The 12,586-nt window shown below is 48.0% G+C and overlaps 1 protein-coding gene across 6 annotated transcripts in view; it reads left to right on the top strand.

The window, feature by feature from the left end:
* The window catches only part of PTPN4 (protein tyrosine phosphatase non-receptor type 4), a 207,056-nt gene that overhangs the window by 118,174 nt on the left and 76,296 nt on the right, over positions 1 to 12,586 (top strand). For all 6 annotated transcript variants that reach the window (XM_054044369.1, XM_054044368.1, XM_054044367.1 and 3 more), the window contains one exon: positions 5,754 to 5,926. In XM_054044369.1, the coding sequence (XP_053900344.1) occupies positions 5,754 to 5,926 (173 nt within the window). The remainder of the gene's footprint in view (positions 1 to 5,753; positions 5,927 to 12,586) is intronic.

Raw genomic sequence — 12,586 nt, 5'->3', positions numbered from 1 at the left:
CAAGCTCGGTCTCTTGGTAAATGTGCCCAAGTCCTCGCTGATCCCCACACAAAGACTGGACTTCATAGGGGCAGTCCTAGACTCGGTGGAGGCACGAGCAAGTCTTCCAGTTCCCAGGTTCCTGGCCATTCAAAGAGCCGTAACCTCCATTCAACAATTTCCCACAACCACAGTCAGGTGCTGTATGCAACTCCTGGGGCACATGGCAGCTTGCACACAGGTAGTCAAACAGCCTGCCTGAGATTCAAACCGTTAAAGCTGTGGCTAGCCCCAACGTATCGCCCCAGCAGAGACCTCTTGGACCTTGTAGTGACAATCCCAGCTTGGGTCTCGAACTCCCTCCGCTGGTGGCTCGATCAACAGCAAGTTTGCCAAGGGGTCCCCTTCACTACACCGCAGCCCACCCTGACGCTAGTAACAGATGCATCAGACCTGGGCTGGGGGGCACACTTAGGGGACCTACGAATGCAGGGCTTATGGTCCAGGGATGAAAAGTTGCTCCACATCAATGTGAAGGAGTTAAGGGCGGTTCGCCTCACCTGCCAGACCTTTCACGCTACCATAGAAGGCCACAGCGTGTCAGTTCTGATGGACAACACTACCGCCATGCCCTACATAAACAAGCAGGGCAGGGCCCGCTCCTCTCCCCTCTGTCACGAGGCGCTCCTCCTATGGGACTTCTGTATAGCCCACTCAGTCCAACTGGTGGCAACATATCTTGCGGGGGTTCAAAACAGGTTAGCAGACCGCCTCAGCAGGTCGTATCACATGCACGAATGGACGTTAAGAAAGGACGTCCTGCATTCAGTCTTCCGGAGGTGGGGTTTTCCCCAAGTGGATCTCTTCGCCACCAAGGGTAACAGCCAATGCCCTCAGTTTTGCCCTACCCCTGCACCGAGACCTCATCACACAGGACCGGGGTCGCCTACTCCACCCGAACATACCATTGCTACATCTCTGTGGAATCTCTGTGGCTAAACGCTGTGGAGAATAGGTGCTCCCACCAGGTTCAACAAATTCTCCTTGGTAGTAGGAAGCCCTCCACAAGAGCGACTTACCTTGCCAAATGGAAGAGATTCTCCCACTGGTGCGAGCCTAATCACATACAGCCTCTGCAGGCCTCCATCCCATCAATACTGGACTACTTGCTGCACCTCGAACATCAAGGGCTCGCCCCCTCCTCAATTAAAGTGCATCTGGCTGCCATATCAGCGTTCCACCCGGCAGAGTTGGGGCATTCGGTGTTTTCCAACCCCACAGTAGTCCGATTTCTCAAGGGGCTGGAAAGGGTGTTCCCCTACTCACGCCTGCCAGTCCCTACATGGAACCTTAACCTGGTCCTAACTAAGCTCATGGGACCACCCTTTGAACCCCTAGCCTCTTGTTCTCTCATGCACCTCTCATGGAAGGTAGCGTTTCTAGTGGCCATTACATCGGCTAGGAGGGTGTTGGAGTTGAGAGCCCTCATTTTGGAACCTCCATATACAGCTTTTTATAAGGACAAGGTGCAGCTGAGACTGCACCCCAAATTCCTCCCTAAAGTGATCTCGCAATTTCATATGGGGCAGAACATCTGTTTACCGGTGTTCTTCCCCAAACGGACCCGAGCCACTGCAGCCTGCATACCCTCGATGTCCGTAGGGCCCTGCCGTTCTATCTGGAACGGACCAGGCCATTTCGCAAATCGACACAACTGTTCATTGCCATTGCAGAGAGAATGAAAGGCCGCCCTATCTGGGCACAACGGTTATCATAATGGATCGTGCTTTGCATCTGCACATGCTATGAGCTGGCCAAAGTACCAGCCCCGGCGATCAGGGCTCACTCGACTAGGGCCCAAGCATCCTCGACGGCTTTCCTGGCGCAGGTTCCACTCCAGGGGATCTGTAAAGCAGCCACCTGGTCGTCGGTGCACACATTCACAGCCCATTACACAATCCATCATCAGACCAGAGAGGACGCGGCGGTGGGCAGGGCTGTGCTTCAATCAATTGTTGCTTGACTCCTACCCTCCTCCTATGGTAAGCTTGTGAGTCACCTAATGTGTAATGGACGTGAACAATCACTCGAAGAAGAAAAAACTGTTACCTACCTTTTCGTAACTCTTGTTCTTCGAGATGTGTTGTTCACGTCCATTACACTTTCCACCCTCCTTCCCCTCTGTCAGAGTCACCGTCAAGAAGGAACCGAGGGAGGGTTGGGTCGGCAGGTGTGTATATATACGCTAGAGCGGGGCGCTGCTCTGGCGGGGCGGGGGGGGACCCTGCCAGCCTGATGGGAGCCGCTGAGGGAAAAAGTTTCCGACGTCCGTGCACGCAACGCACGCACACATAATGTGTAATGGACGGTTTTTTCTGTAATAAATCAGGACTTAGTCTCTGAGTGGACACTTATTTATTTGGATTTTTAAAAATTTGTCAACCAGTATTCTGGGTGCCTGAAAAAACAACAAAAATGCAAATAATACTGTGTTTGGCATATTTCTCAGTTATGTTTAAATGTACAAATAACACAGGAGTTGTTACATGCGTCTGACGAAGTGGGTATTCACCCACGAAAGCTTATGCTTCAATACATCTGTTAGTCTTAAAGGTGCCACAGGACCCTCTGTTGCTTTTTACAGATCCAGACTAACACGGCTACCCCTCTGATACAGCTGTAATTGAGGCTAAATTTGAAGTGCTTTATGGTATTAAATTAGTCTTGACAGTGAAAAAAACTGTTCTACAGACTTTTTAAAAATAGTTCTACATACATATTTTTAAAATACTTTTAAATATTAAAGGTTTTAATGACAGCAGTCCTCAAAAAGACTAGTACATCATCCGTTAACTACTTGAGAGAGGTTTATTCTCTAATTTGGCAGTGCCGTGAGGTGTCAGCATAAGTAAAGAATAGTTCACCTGCTTTTAACACATTATGGGTTTTAGGTCTACATGGTGCTGGCAAAGCCCACTAAAGGAGTGTTGTTTGTAAAATGTTCTAATGTGCTCTGCTCTGACTGCCCCATGTAGACCCTTCTGACACACTCTAAAAGTTATCTAGTTCTCTTTTACAAAGGGCAGGGCTACACTAGAAGCGCTACATCGGCACAGCTGCAGCGGCGTGTCTGGTGAAGTTGCTCTATGGCGTCAGGAGAGTGCTCTCCCATCAGTATAATTACTGCGCTCTGAGAGAGGTGGAAGCTATGTTGGCGGCAGAGCATCTCCCGCTGACATAACGGTTGTGTAGACTGCGCGTAAGTTTCTATAATTTGGTCGCTTGGGGGGTGTCTTTTTCACACCTGTGAGCGACGTAAATTAGATCAACTTAAGCAGTAGTGTAGACCTGCCTATAATCCTATGGTACCTTTTAGAATGCCCCAGCAGGATCTACACAGGGTAGTTAGAGCGCAACATGTTAGTGTACCGTATAAATCACTCCCCTCTGGAGTGCTTTCCATGCTATGTAGACAAGCCCTTTATCTTTGTTTAAATAATTAATTGTAACCAAGTTGTGATGACTGAGCAGGTAATGTATTTTCTCAGTTAAAACTGCAATCGTTACAAATTCTACTTCAGATATTTTGAGATGGTGTCAAAGTATACTTTGACTTGTGCATAGGATGTTCATGGATGAAATTGGTTGTCATGACCCCTACAAAGTCTGTCCACTTATGCAGTTAGTTCATACTATGGAATGGTTTCTTTCCTCTAGCTTCTTTTGAAAATGTTTACACTTGCAGCCCTGGGGCCCAATTGTGCAAGCTCTCCACATGCGGGACTTCAGTTAGTACTACATACTGTTAGGCCCCTTGCTGGTTCTGTCCCATACACTAATTTCCCTCTGCATGATGAAACTTTTCCAATATTCCAAGAAGGATAAAGGAGGGATGAGTCTCAGTTGCTTGGAGGGAGAACTAGCCAGCAAGCAAGTGTCTTTGAAGGAGGATGCTGCAACTAGTAAACAAAGGCAGGTGAAATGTACTAAACCCAACCTTCTGCTTGAGAGAGAGACAAGTTAGCATTGGTTATATCTTGTTAACTACCATGGCTAGTAACAAACTCCCTCAATTGCCAGCTTTTCCAGCACCTACTACCCTTGCTCTGCTCTTTCTACTAGTAAGCACAATAAAGGTATTAATTACACAGAGTTAAATATTTCAGCTGTCCTTGAGTTTATCAACAATGGCTGTACGGTCTTCCCATCCTTTGACTCTCCTGTGTGCATGCTTGCCAGCTTACTTCCTCTCCTCCTCTAAACCATTAGGGCTAAGGCTTACTCTCTTCCTCACTCTTGTTGGAGTCTTGGAACAGGGAGGCAAGTTTTGGGGATTTCTTTCCTCTGTCACAGCACCTGAGCATAATAGCTGGGAGATGGTCTATTAGCAGCAACATCCTCTCCCCATCTGAGAATTCCTCCAGGCTCACTAGACACCTGGGGAGACCCTGTTGCTGAACTGAAGCGGGATCATTAAAGAGAAAAAGTGGATATAACATTTAACTAGTAAAATTAACTTAAAACACACACACTGTTGCAGTTAGGGTTACCATACGTCCGTTTTTTCCCGGACATGTCCTGCTTTTTGGCAATCAAACCCCCGTCCGGGGGGAATTGCCGAAAAGCCAAACATGTCCGGGAAAATGCCGGCCGGGCACGTCCCCTCCCGCGGCTGCTCTACTCTGCTCCTCCCCTCTCAGACTACCGGCTTCGGGCAGCCCCCCCTGCCTCCGGACCCCGAGCCGTGGGCCAGGCACTTCCCTTCACGGGCTCCAGCTGAGCTGCTCCGCTCCTCCCCTGTCAGACTTTAAGAGCTGAGCTGCCCGAGCCAGCGCTACCGGCTTTGGGCAGCCCCCCCTGCCTCCGGACCCCGAGCCGCCGGCCAGGCACTTCCCTTCCCGGGCTCCAGCTGAGCTGCTCCGGCGGCTCAGGGTCCGGAGGCAAGGGGGGCTGCCCGAAGCCGGTAGCGCTGGCTCGGGCAGCTCGGCTCTTAAAGTCTGAGAGGGGAGGAGCGGAGCACCTCCGCGGCTCTGCTCCTCCCCTGACACCTTCGGCTATGTTTAAGAGCCGGGCATGGGGGCTGCCCGAAGCCAGTAGCGCTCGGGCAGCCCGGCTCTTAAACAGAGCCGGGCTGCCCGAGCGCTACCGGCTTCGGGTAGCCTCCATGCCTCCGGACCCTGCGCCGCCGGAGCCCGGGAGAAGTGCCCGGCTGGTGGCGCAGGGTCCGGAGGCATGGGGGCTGCCCGAAGCCCAAGCGCTACCGGCTTCATGGTTTGCCGGGCAGCCTCCAGACCCTGCGCCCCCGGCTGGGCGCTTCCCCTCCCGGGCTCCAGCTGCGCTGGGGAAGCACTGGCAGGAGGCGCAGGGTCTGGGGGCTGCCCGGCAAACCGTGAAGCCGGAAGCGCTCGGGCAGCCCTTTCCCCTGGCTGGGAGTGGGAGGGAGGAGGGGGCGGAGTTAGGGCAGGGAAGGGGCGGAGTTGGGGCAGGGATGGGGGTGGGGAAATGGGTGGGGCCAGGGCCCGTGGAGGGTCCTCTTTTTTTATTTAATAGATATGGTAACCCTAGTTGGAGTTATTCATAGAAGGGCTTTAAAATGTGTAAACTTGGGAGTGGTTAGATTGGCACTTCAAACATATTCTGAAATAGAATGCTTTGTACTGTTTTGGAAAATATAAGTGTTATCAATGAACAATAATAATCTTAAATACATTTCCTAAACATAGTAGAGAAGCATTAAAATTTTTCTAAAATGAAATTATACTTTTCTTTTTTAGCATGAATCTAGAGAAATGTTACTGGGATTCAATATGGTGAATTACCGAGCATGTAAGAATTTGTGGAAAGCTTGTGTTGAGCATCACACATTCTTCCGATTGGACAGACCTCTGCCGCCTCAGAAGAACTTTTTTGCACATTATTTTACTTTGGGTTCAAAGTTCCGGTACTGGTAAGTAATTGTTGGCTGCGATAAAGGCTGATATTGTGGGGTGTGAAGTTAGGACAAGAAGTAATGGCTTGATCTGCAGAAAGGGAGATTTAGGTTACATGTTAGGAAAAGCTTTCTAATTATAAGGGTAGTTAAGCTCTGGAGTAGGCTTCCAAAGGAGGCTATGGAATCCCCATCATTGAAAGTTTTTAAAAACAGGTTAGACAAACACCTGTCAGGGATGATCTAGGTTTACTTGGTTATGCCACAGCACAGGGGGCTGAACTGGGTGATATCTCAAGGTCCCTTTCAGCCCTACATTTCTACATTTCAGGCTAGGCCTGTTACTCAGTGAGGGGGGAAAACAATAAATGAAAATGTGGAAATGACAGAAGTGTTTTATGGCTTTTTTGTTTCAGTTTTCACCAAAAAAGTTAGTAGCGATTCAATGTTAATCATAGTCAATACCAGTGAAAATAAGGTAGGATCAGAGGCTAAAACAGGGAAAGAACAAGTTAAAAATTACTTAGACAAGTTAGATGTCTTCAAGTCACCAGGGCCTGATGAATAATCCTAGAATACTCAAGGAGCTGACTGAAGAGATATTTGAGCCATTAGCCATCATCTTTGAAAAGTCATGGAAGACTGGAGAGATTCCTGACGACTGAAAAAGGGCAAATATAGTGCCCATCTATAAAAAAGGAAATAAGGACAAACTGGGGAATTACAGACCAGTCAGCTTAATTTAAGTACCTGGAAAGATAATGGAGCAAGTAATTAAGCAATCAATTTCAAACACCTAGAAGATAATAAGGTGAAAAGTAACAGTCAGCATGGATTTGTCAAGAACAAATTCTGTCAAATCAACCTAATAGCTTTCTTTGACAGGGAAACAAGCCTTGTGAATAGCGGGAAGAGGTAGATGTGGTAGATCTTGACTTTAGTAAGGCTTTTGATACTGTCTTGCATGACCTTCTGAACAAATTAGGAAAATACAACCTAGATGGAGCTACTATAAGGTGGGTGCATACCTGGTTGGAAAACCATTCCCAGAGAGTAATCATCAATGGTTCACAGTCAAGTAGGAAGGGCATATCGAGTGGGGTCTCACAGGGATCAGTTCTGGATCTGGTTCTGTTCAATATCTTCAGTGATTTAAATAATGGCATAGAGAGTACACTTATAAAGTTTGCGGATGATACCAAGTTGGAAGGGTTGCAAGTGCTTTGGGGAGGAGAGCATTAACATTCAAAATGATCTGGACAAACTGGAGAAATGGTCTGAAGTAAATAGGATGAAATTCAATAAGGACAAATGCAAAGTCAGTTGCATACATACAAAATGAGAAATGACTGCCTGGGAGGGAGTACTGCAGAAAGGGATCTAGGGATCAGAGTGGATTACAAGCTAAGTACAAGTCAACAGTGGAACACTGTTGCAAGAAAAAAAAGCAAACATAATTCTGGGATGTATAAGGAGGAATAAGTCACTCTTCCACTCTACTCCGCGCAGATTAGACCTCAGCTGGAGTATTGTGTCCAGTTCTGGGTGCCACATTTCAGGAAAGATGTGGACAAATTCGAGAAGCTGCAGAGAAGAGCAACAAAAAAAAATTAAAGGTCTAGAAAACATGACCTGTGAGGGAAGACTGAAAAAATTGGGTTTATTTAGTTTGGAGAAGAGAAGTCTGAGAGGGGACAACAGTTTTCAAGTACATAAAAGGTTGTTACAAGGAGGAGGGAGAAAAACATTTCTGTTTCACTTCTGAGGATAGGACAAGAAGCAATGGACTTAAATTGCAACAGAGGTGGTTTCGGTTGGACATTAGGAAAAACTTCCTAACTGTCAGGGACTGGTTAAGCACTGGAATAAATTGCCTAAGGAGGTTGTGGAATTCCCATAATTGGAGACTTTTAAGAGCAGGTTAGACAAACACCTGTCAGGAATGGTCTAGATAATATTTAGTCCTGCCATGAGTGCAGAGGACTGGACTAGATGACCTCTCAAGGTCCTTCCAGTTCTACGATTCTATGATTCTACGTAGGAGAAGATGGCAGGAGAGGGAGGGAATACAACACAATTAATAAAAATAGGCTATTATTGGTAGGCTCTATTAAATTTGTCATAATTGAAGTAACTTTTGGCTCCCACAACTGATATTTTTCTCAGATTCACTTCTCACATATGCATAGTTCTGGTAGATAGTTTAAGACTTTTTAGATTACATCTGTATTTAGTACTTTCACCATCAAAAGGAAATGAAACGGGGAAATAGTGATGTTTATTGAGCTTGGATGGTGTTGTATATCATGTTCTAGCATCCTAGAAGATAACTAATTAATAATTGACATTGCTTATTAGATAATGTAAGTTTTTGTGGCAGTGACATGAAATTGATATTCACCTCATCTATGGTTGTTTTTCTTAGATATTTGTCTAAAATGTTTTGGAAATTTTATAATTGCAATATCAACGACTAGGATGAGACTGACATTTAAATTAGATTGTACATCTTTGTTGGCTACTAAAAGGGAAAACTCTTATCTGGTGAGTTGTTCTCAGAATATCTTCTGTCACATCTTCAAAATCATTGGCCTGGTCCCTCTGAAAGCTGACAGAACTGCTCTTCGGTACCCTGGCAAGTGTGTATCCCGAAATCCTGTCTACATTAGATTAGCGGTTCTTTACTGGGTGTCCGTGGCCCCCAGGGGGTCCGCAAGCCCTTTCAACGGGGCCGCGGGGCCCCGCGGCTGGATCCCCGGTGCCCCCCACGGAGCTGAAGCCCGGAGCCCTGGTGCTCCCTGTGGGGCAGAAGCCCTGAGCACATGGGCAGAACTGGAGGGCATTGACTTCCCCCCCAACTGTAGTGCAAGAGCACGGCAGTCCCAGGGGCAACTCCACACCTTTCGCCCCCGCCCTCTGGCCAGGTCAGAGGTGGGAAGCTGAAGCCGGAGCCAGGCACTGTGGGGCAGCTGCGGCTCTTGCTGTTGCCATGGCGGAGGCAGCGGCAGCATTCCTTCCTCTTCTGCTGGTGCCACAAGTTGAAGCTGCTCCTCAGCTCCCTGCCCCCTTGGCTCCTGCAGAGGCAGCCAGTAGTAGCCCCCTGGGTGGGGAGACCTGGCTCTGTGGCTGGCAGACTCCTCTGGGAACAGGGACCACAGGGGAGTCCTCCCAGCACACAGCCCCTAATACTACTCTCCCTGCACCCTAAGCTATGCCCTCCCTGCACCCTGAGGTACCCCCACCCACACAGAGGCCCTAGTATCCTCTCCCTGCACCCTGATCTACCCACGTGCCCACACACAGCCCCAGCTATCCCATCCCTGCAAGTTGAGCTACCCCCATCTGCACACAGCCCCTAGCGACTCCCTGCTTCCACCGTGAGCTACCTCCTGCCCTCACACAGCCCCTAGCAACCCCCTCCCTGAACTCTAAGCTGTTTTCAAACTTTTTGAGCTAAGCTTCCCACCTTTGAGTTATAATTTTTGATTGTGTGCTCCTCCCCAGCCCAGATAGGCTTTGTGGCCTGCTGAGGTGAGTCAGGGGGTGGAGGTGGCACCCCCTCCCTGGACCCCGCCATGTGGAGGTGGATCTAGCCCTGCTATCTCCCCCTCCATGGAAGTCAAACTATGCCTATGCCCAAGGCCCTGCCCTGGGGCGTCCCTGCCCCACTGGGCCCTGGAGTTTTTATAGCATGTCGAGGGGGCCTCAGAGAGAAAAAGGTTGAGAACCCCTGCACTAGATAACTGATAAATTACTGGGAACTACTGTTAGCATTGAGTCATTTTGAACTTGCAGTTGAAAATAGCTTAGTTGCTAGTATAGTCAGAGCTTGAGTGTAACTGTTTCAGTTGTGTATCTGTCAGACTTGCATCTACTTTATTACTTGTTACAATGTTGGCGATGTTGCCAGCACAGAGTGCCCGAGGCAAAGCAACAGCGGGTTCGTTGCCCGGTGTGCTTCGCGTCAATAAACACACCAGGTGGAGAAGCAAACAAAGTTTATTTGGGATCCCAAAGCGGTGCAAGGAGACTGGCACGTCTCAGATCAAGCACATTAACAGGAACAGTTTTTCTTCTTTTATACATTTTGCAGTTAAGCCTCACCCCCCCTTTCCCCTCTAGCCCTCCCTTTCTCCCCCCCATTCCTCCCTCTACCCCTCCCGTCCCTGGTAATAGTTAAGTCATTCTTGGCAGCTATAAGCCTAGCTTGTTAGTAACTTCTTTAAACCGTTATCTTGTCCTTTCTCCCTTCAGCCAGAAACATGCAGGCCTCATTATTACTGCTTGAGCAGGGGGTTGCACACAGATAACTGGTTGCTTACATATTCCAATTGCACCTGGCTTTTGAGGTTGATTAGAGTTTAAACATTCAAGGATAGAGTTTGGTTCACTTAGGCCTAGTGCAGGAAGGCTTCATTGACACTTTGTGGCCCTCCACCCTCCCGAGTTACCTAGGGTGAGGCCTAGTGACGTCAACAGCGAGAAAATGTTTCATTCCTAAAAAATGGTGAAAAATTACCTTTTAACATACAGGCTTGTTTCTGAAATTAATCCCAGTAAGTGTTTATATTTTTATGTTCTTCTTTGAGTGCTGTCCCTGTGGGAACTCCACATTAGGTCTTTGTGCGCTCCTGTGCTCATAATTGGAGACTTTTGGTAGCAGTGTCCAGTTACGTCACACAGGCGTGGTCCCTGTCTCGTGCCGCCTCAGGCGGTTAACTAGCGCTGTGCGACCAACCTTCTCCCCCACCCCCAGTTCCTTCTCTACCATCCTTGGCTATGAGTTGGAGCACTTAGAAGCGCCTCACTACTTAGTTCTTTAGCTCATTTACTACTGTTATTAGTTTAGATCAGGGGTAGGCAACCTATGGCACACGTGCCGAAGGCAGCACACGAGCTGATTTTCAGTGGCACTCACACTGCCCAGGTCCTGGCCACCGGTCCGGGGAGCTCTGCATTTTAATTTAATTTGAAATCAAGCTTCTTAAACATTTCAAAAACCTTATATATTTTACGTACAACAATAGTTTAGTTATATATTATAGACTTATAGAAAGAGACCTTCTAAAAACGTTAAAATGTATTACTGGCACGGGGAACCCTAAATTAGAGTGATTAAATGAAGATTCAGTGCACTACTTCTGAAAGGTTGCCGACCCCTGGTTTAGATAGTTGATTTGTTTTTCTTTGTACTTGGTCGCCTCTTTAAAAAAAAAAAAAAAAAAAAAGTCTTACAGTTCAAAGTTAGTTTTCATTTAGTCCTTTAGGATAGTCAGCCTCCATGAGGGCAACGCCTTCCCTGACAGGAATGCCCATTTCCTGGGCTTTAAAAGTTGCCTCACTTGCAGACTCTCGATACCTGTTTCGGACGGACATGCTCAGTGTGTGCGCCACCTAGGCAAAACACACATTACACAGAAGTGTTCTCGTTGCCTTAACTTAACTACCCGAACAAGAAAGGCTAGAGACTTGCAACTCAAACTCCTTCTCATGGAGAAGTCTCTCAGACTGATGTGTCAGCCTGAAGCCCAGACCCGCCGCCCTCTCCCCCCTCCCCCCGCCCCCGGACAAGCCTCGCCAACCATGCTTCTGACCAGGGTCCCTCCTCTGCTCAGACTTTTGATCAACCTGCTAAAAATGTGTCTAAAAAGTGGGTAACTACGCCCCCAACTACATCCCCAATGCAGGAATTGGCCAAGAAGTGCCGTTCCGCAATTGGGCAAACTGCACTGGCACCGACCGTACCTTGAGTGCCTGGAGCTGAGAGTGTGGGACCATCCGGCACTGCCGGTAATGCTAGAGCTGAGGACTCTAAAAGAGCCAGCTCGGACACAGGCGCTAAGTGGAAATCGAAACCGTATGCCTTGGCACCGACTCAGCCAAAGCCGCGATCAACACACAGCGGCGTGGCACCAGTGCAGACCGTGGCTCAATCCTCAAACCCCAATGCACGCTCGGTGCACACGTTGGCATAGCTACAGTGCCGACATATGCGCCACAGCTCCCAGCACGACCACTCACACAGGCCCCGGTGCAGATCATGCAGACACTTTTCAACTGTTACTCCATCCCCTTTCTTTTCAAACCCCCTCCCCACCTTCCCTCCCCACCTTCCCTCCCCATCCCTCTTCAGGGACCCCTCTCACGAGCCTCTACTGTGTGAGGAGGTAAAAAATATAGGTAAGTAAATAACCTGAGTAAGGTGAAACTGAGATAGGGTGTGGTCTTAATGCCACCTTTTCCTTGAAGAATTGAGTATATGGAGGATCTGCCATTAAGGCCTGCAATTTGCTGACTCTTCTTGCAGATGTTATAGCCACAAGGAAGGCTATCTTCACTGAGAGGAGAGCCTATGAACATGTTGCTTTCAGTTTGAATGGTGCCTCCAGTGCCTTAAGATCCCGCAGTGGTATTGCTTCCTTTACCAGTGGAAAAAGACGGATAATACCCTTTAAAAAACTCACCATTGAAGGGTTTAACAATATCGACTTAACTTGAATGGGAGGATGAAAAACTGAGACCAAGTGAATATTAAGGAAGCTCAGAGTGAGGTCTAAAGATTTCAAATGCATTAGATAATCCAAAATGTTTTGAATCTGTGCTAACATGGGCTGAATTTGCTTGGACATTGCCCAAATCGAAAACCATTTCCATTAAAAGTATAGGTGGACCTTTTGG

Source organism: Malaclemys terrapin, chromosome 11 (assembly GCF_027887155.1).
Source record: "Malaclemys terrapin pileata isolate rMalTer1 chromosome 11, rMalTer1.hap1, whole genome shotgun sequence".
Classification (NCBI taxonomy): Eukaryota; Metazoa; Chordata; order Testudines; family Emydidae; genus Malaclemys; species Malaclemys terrapin.
The sequence above is the reverse complement of the archived record's forward strand: the minus strand, read 5'-3'. Positions and strand labels throughout refer to the sequence as shown.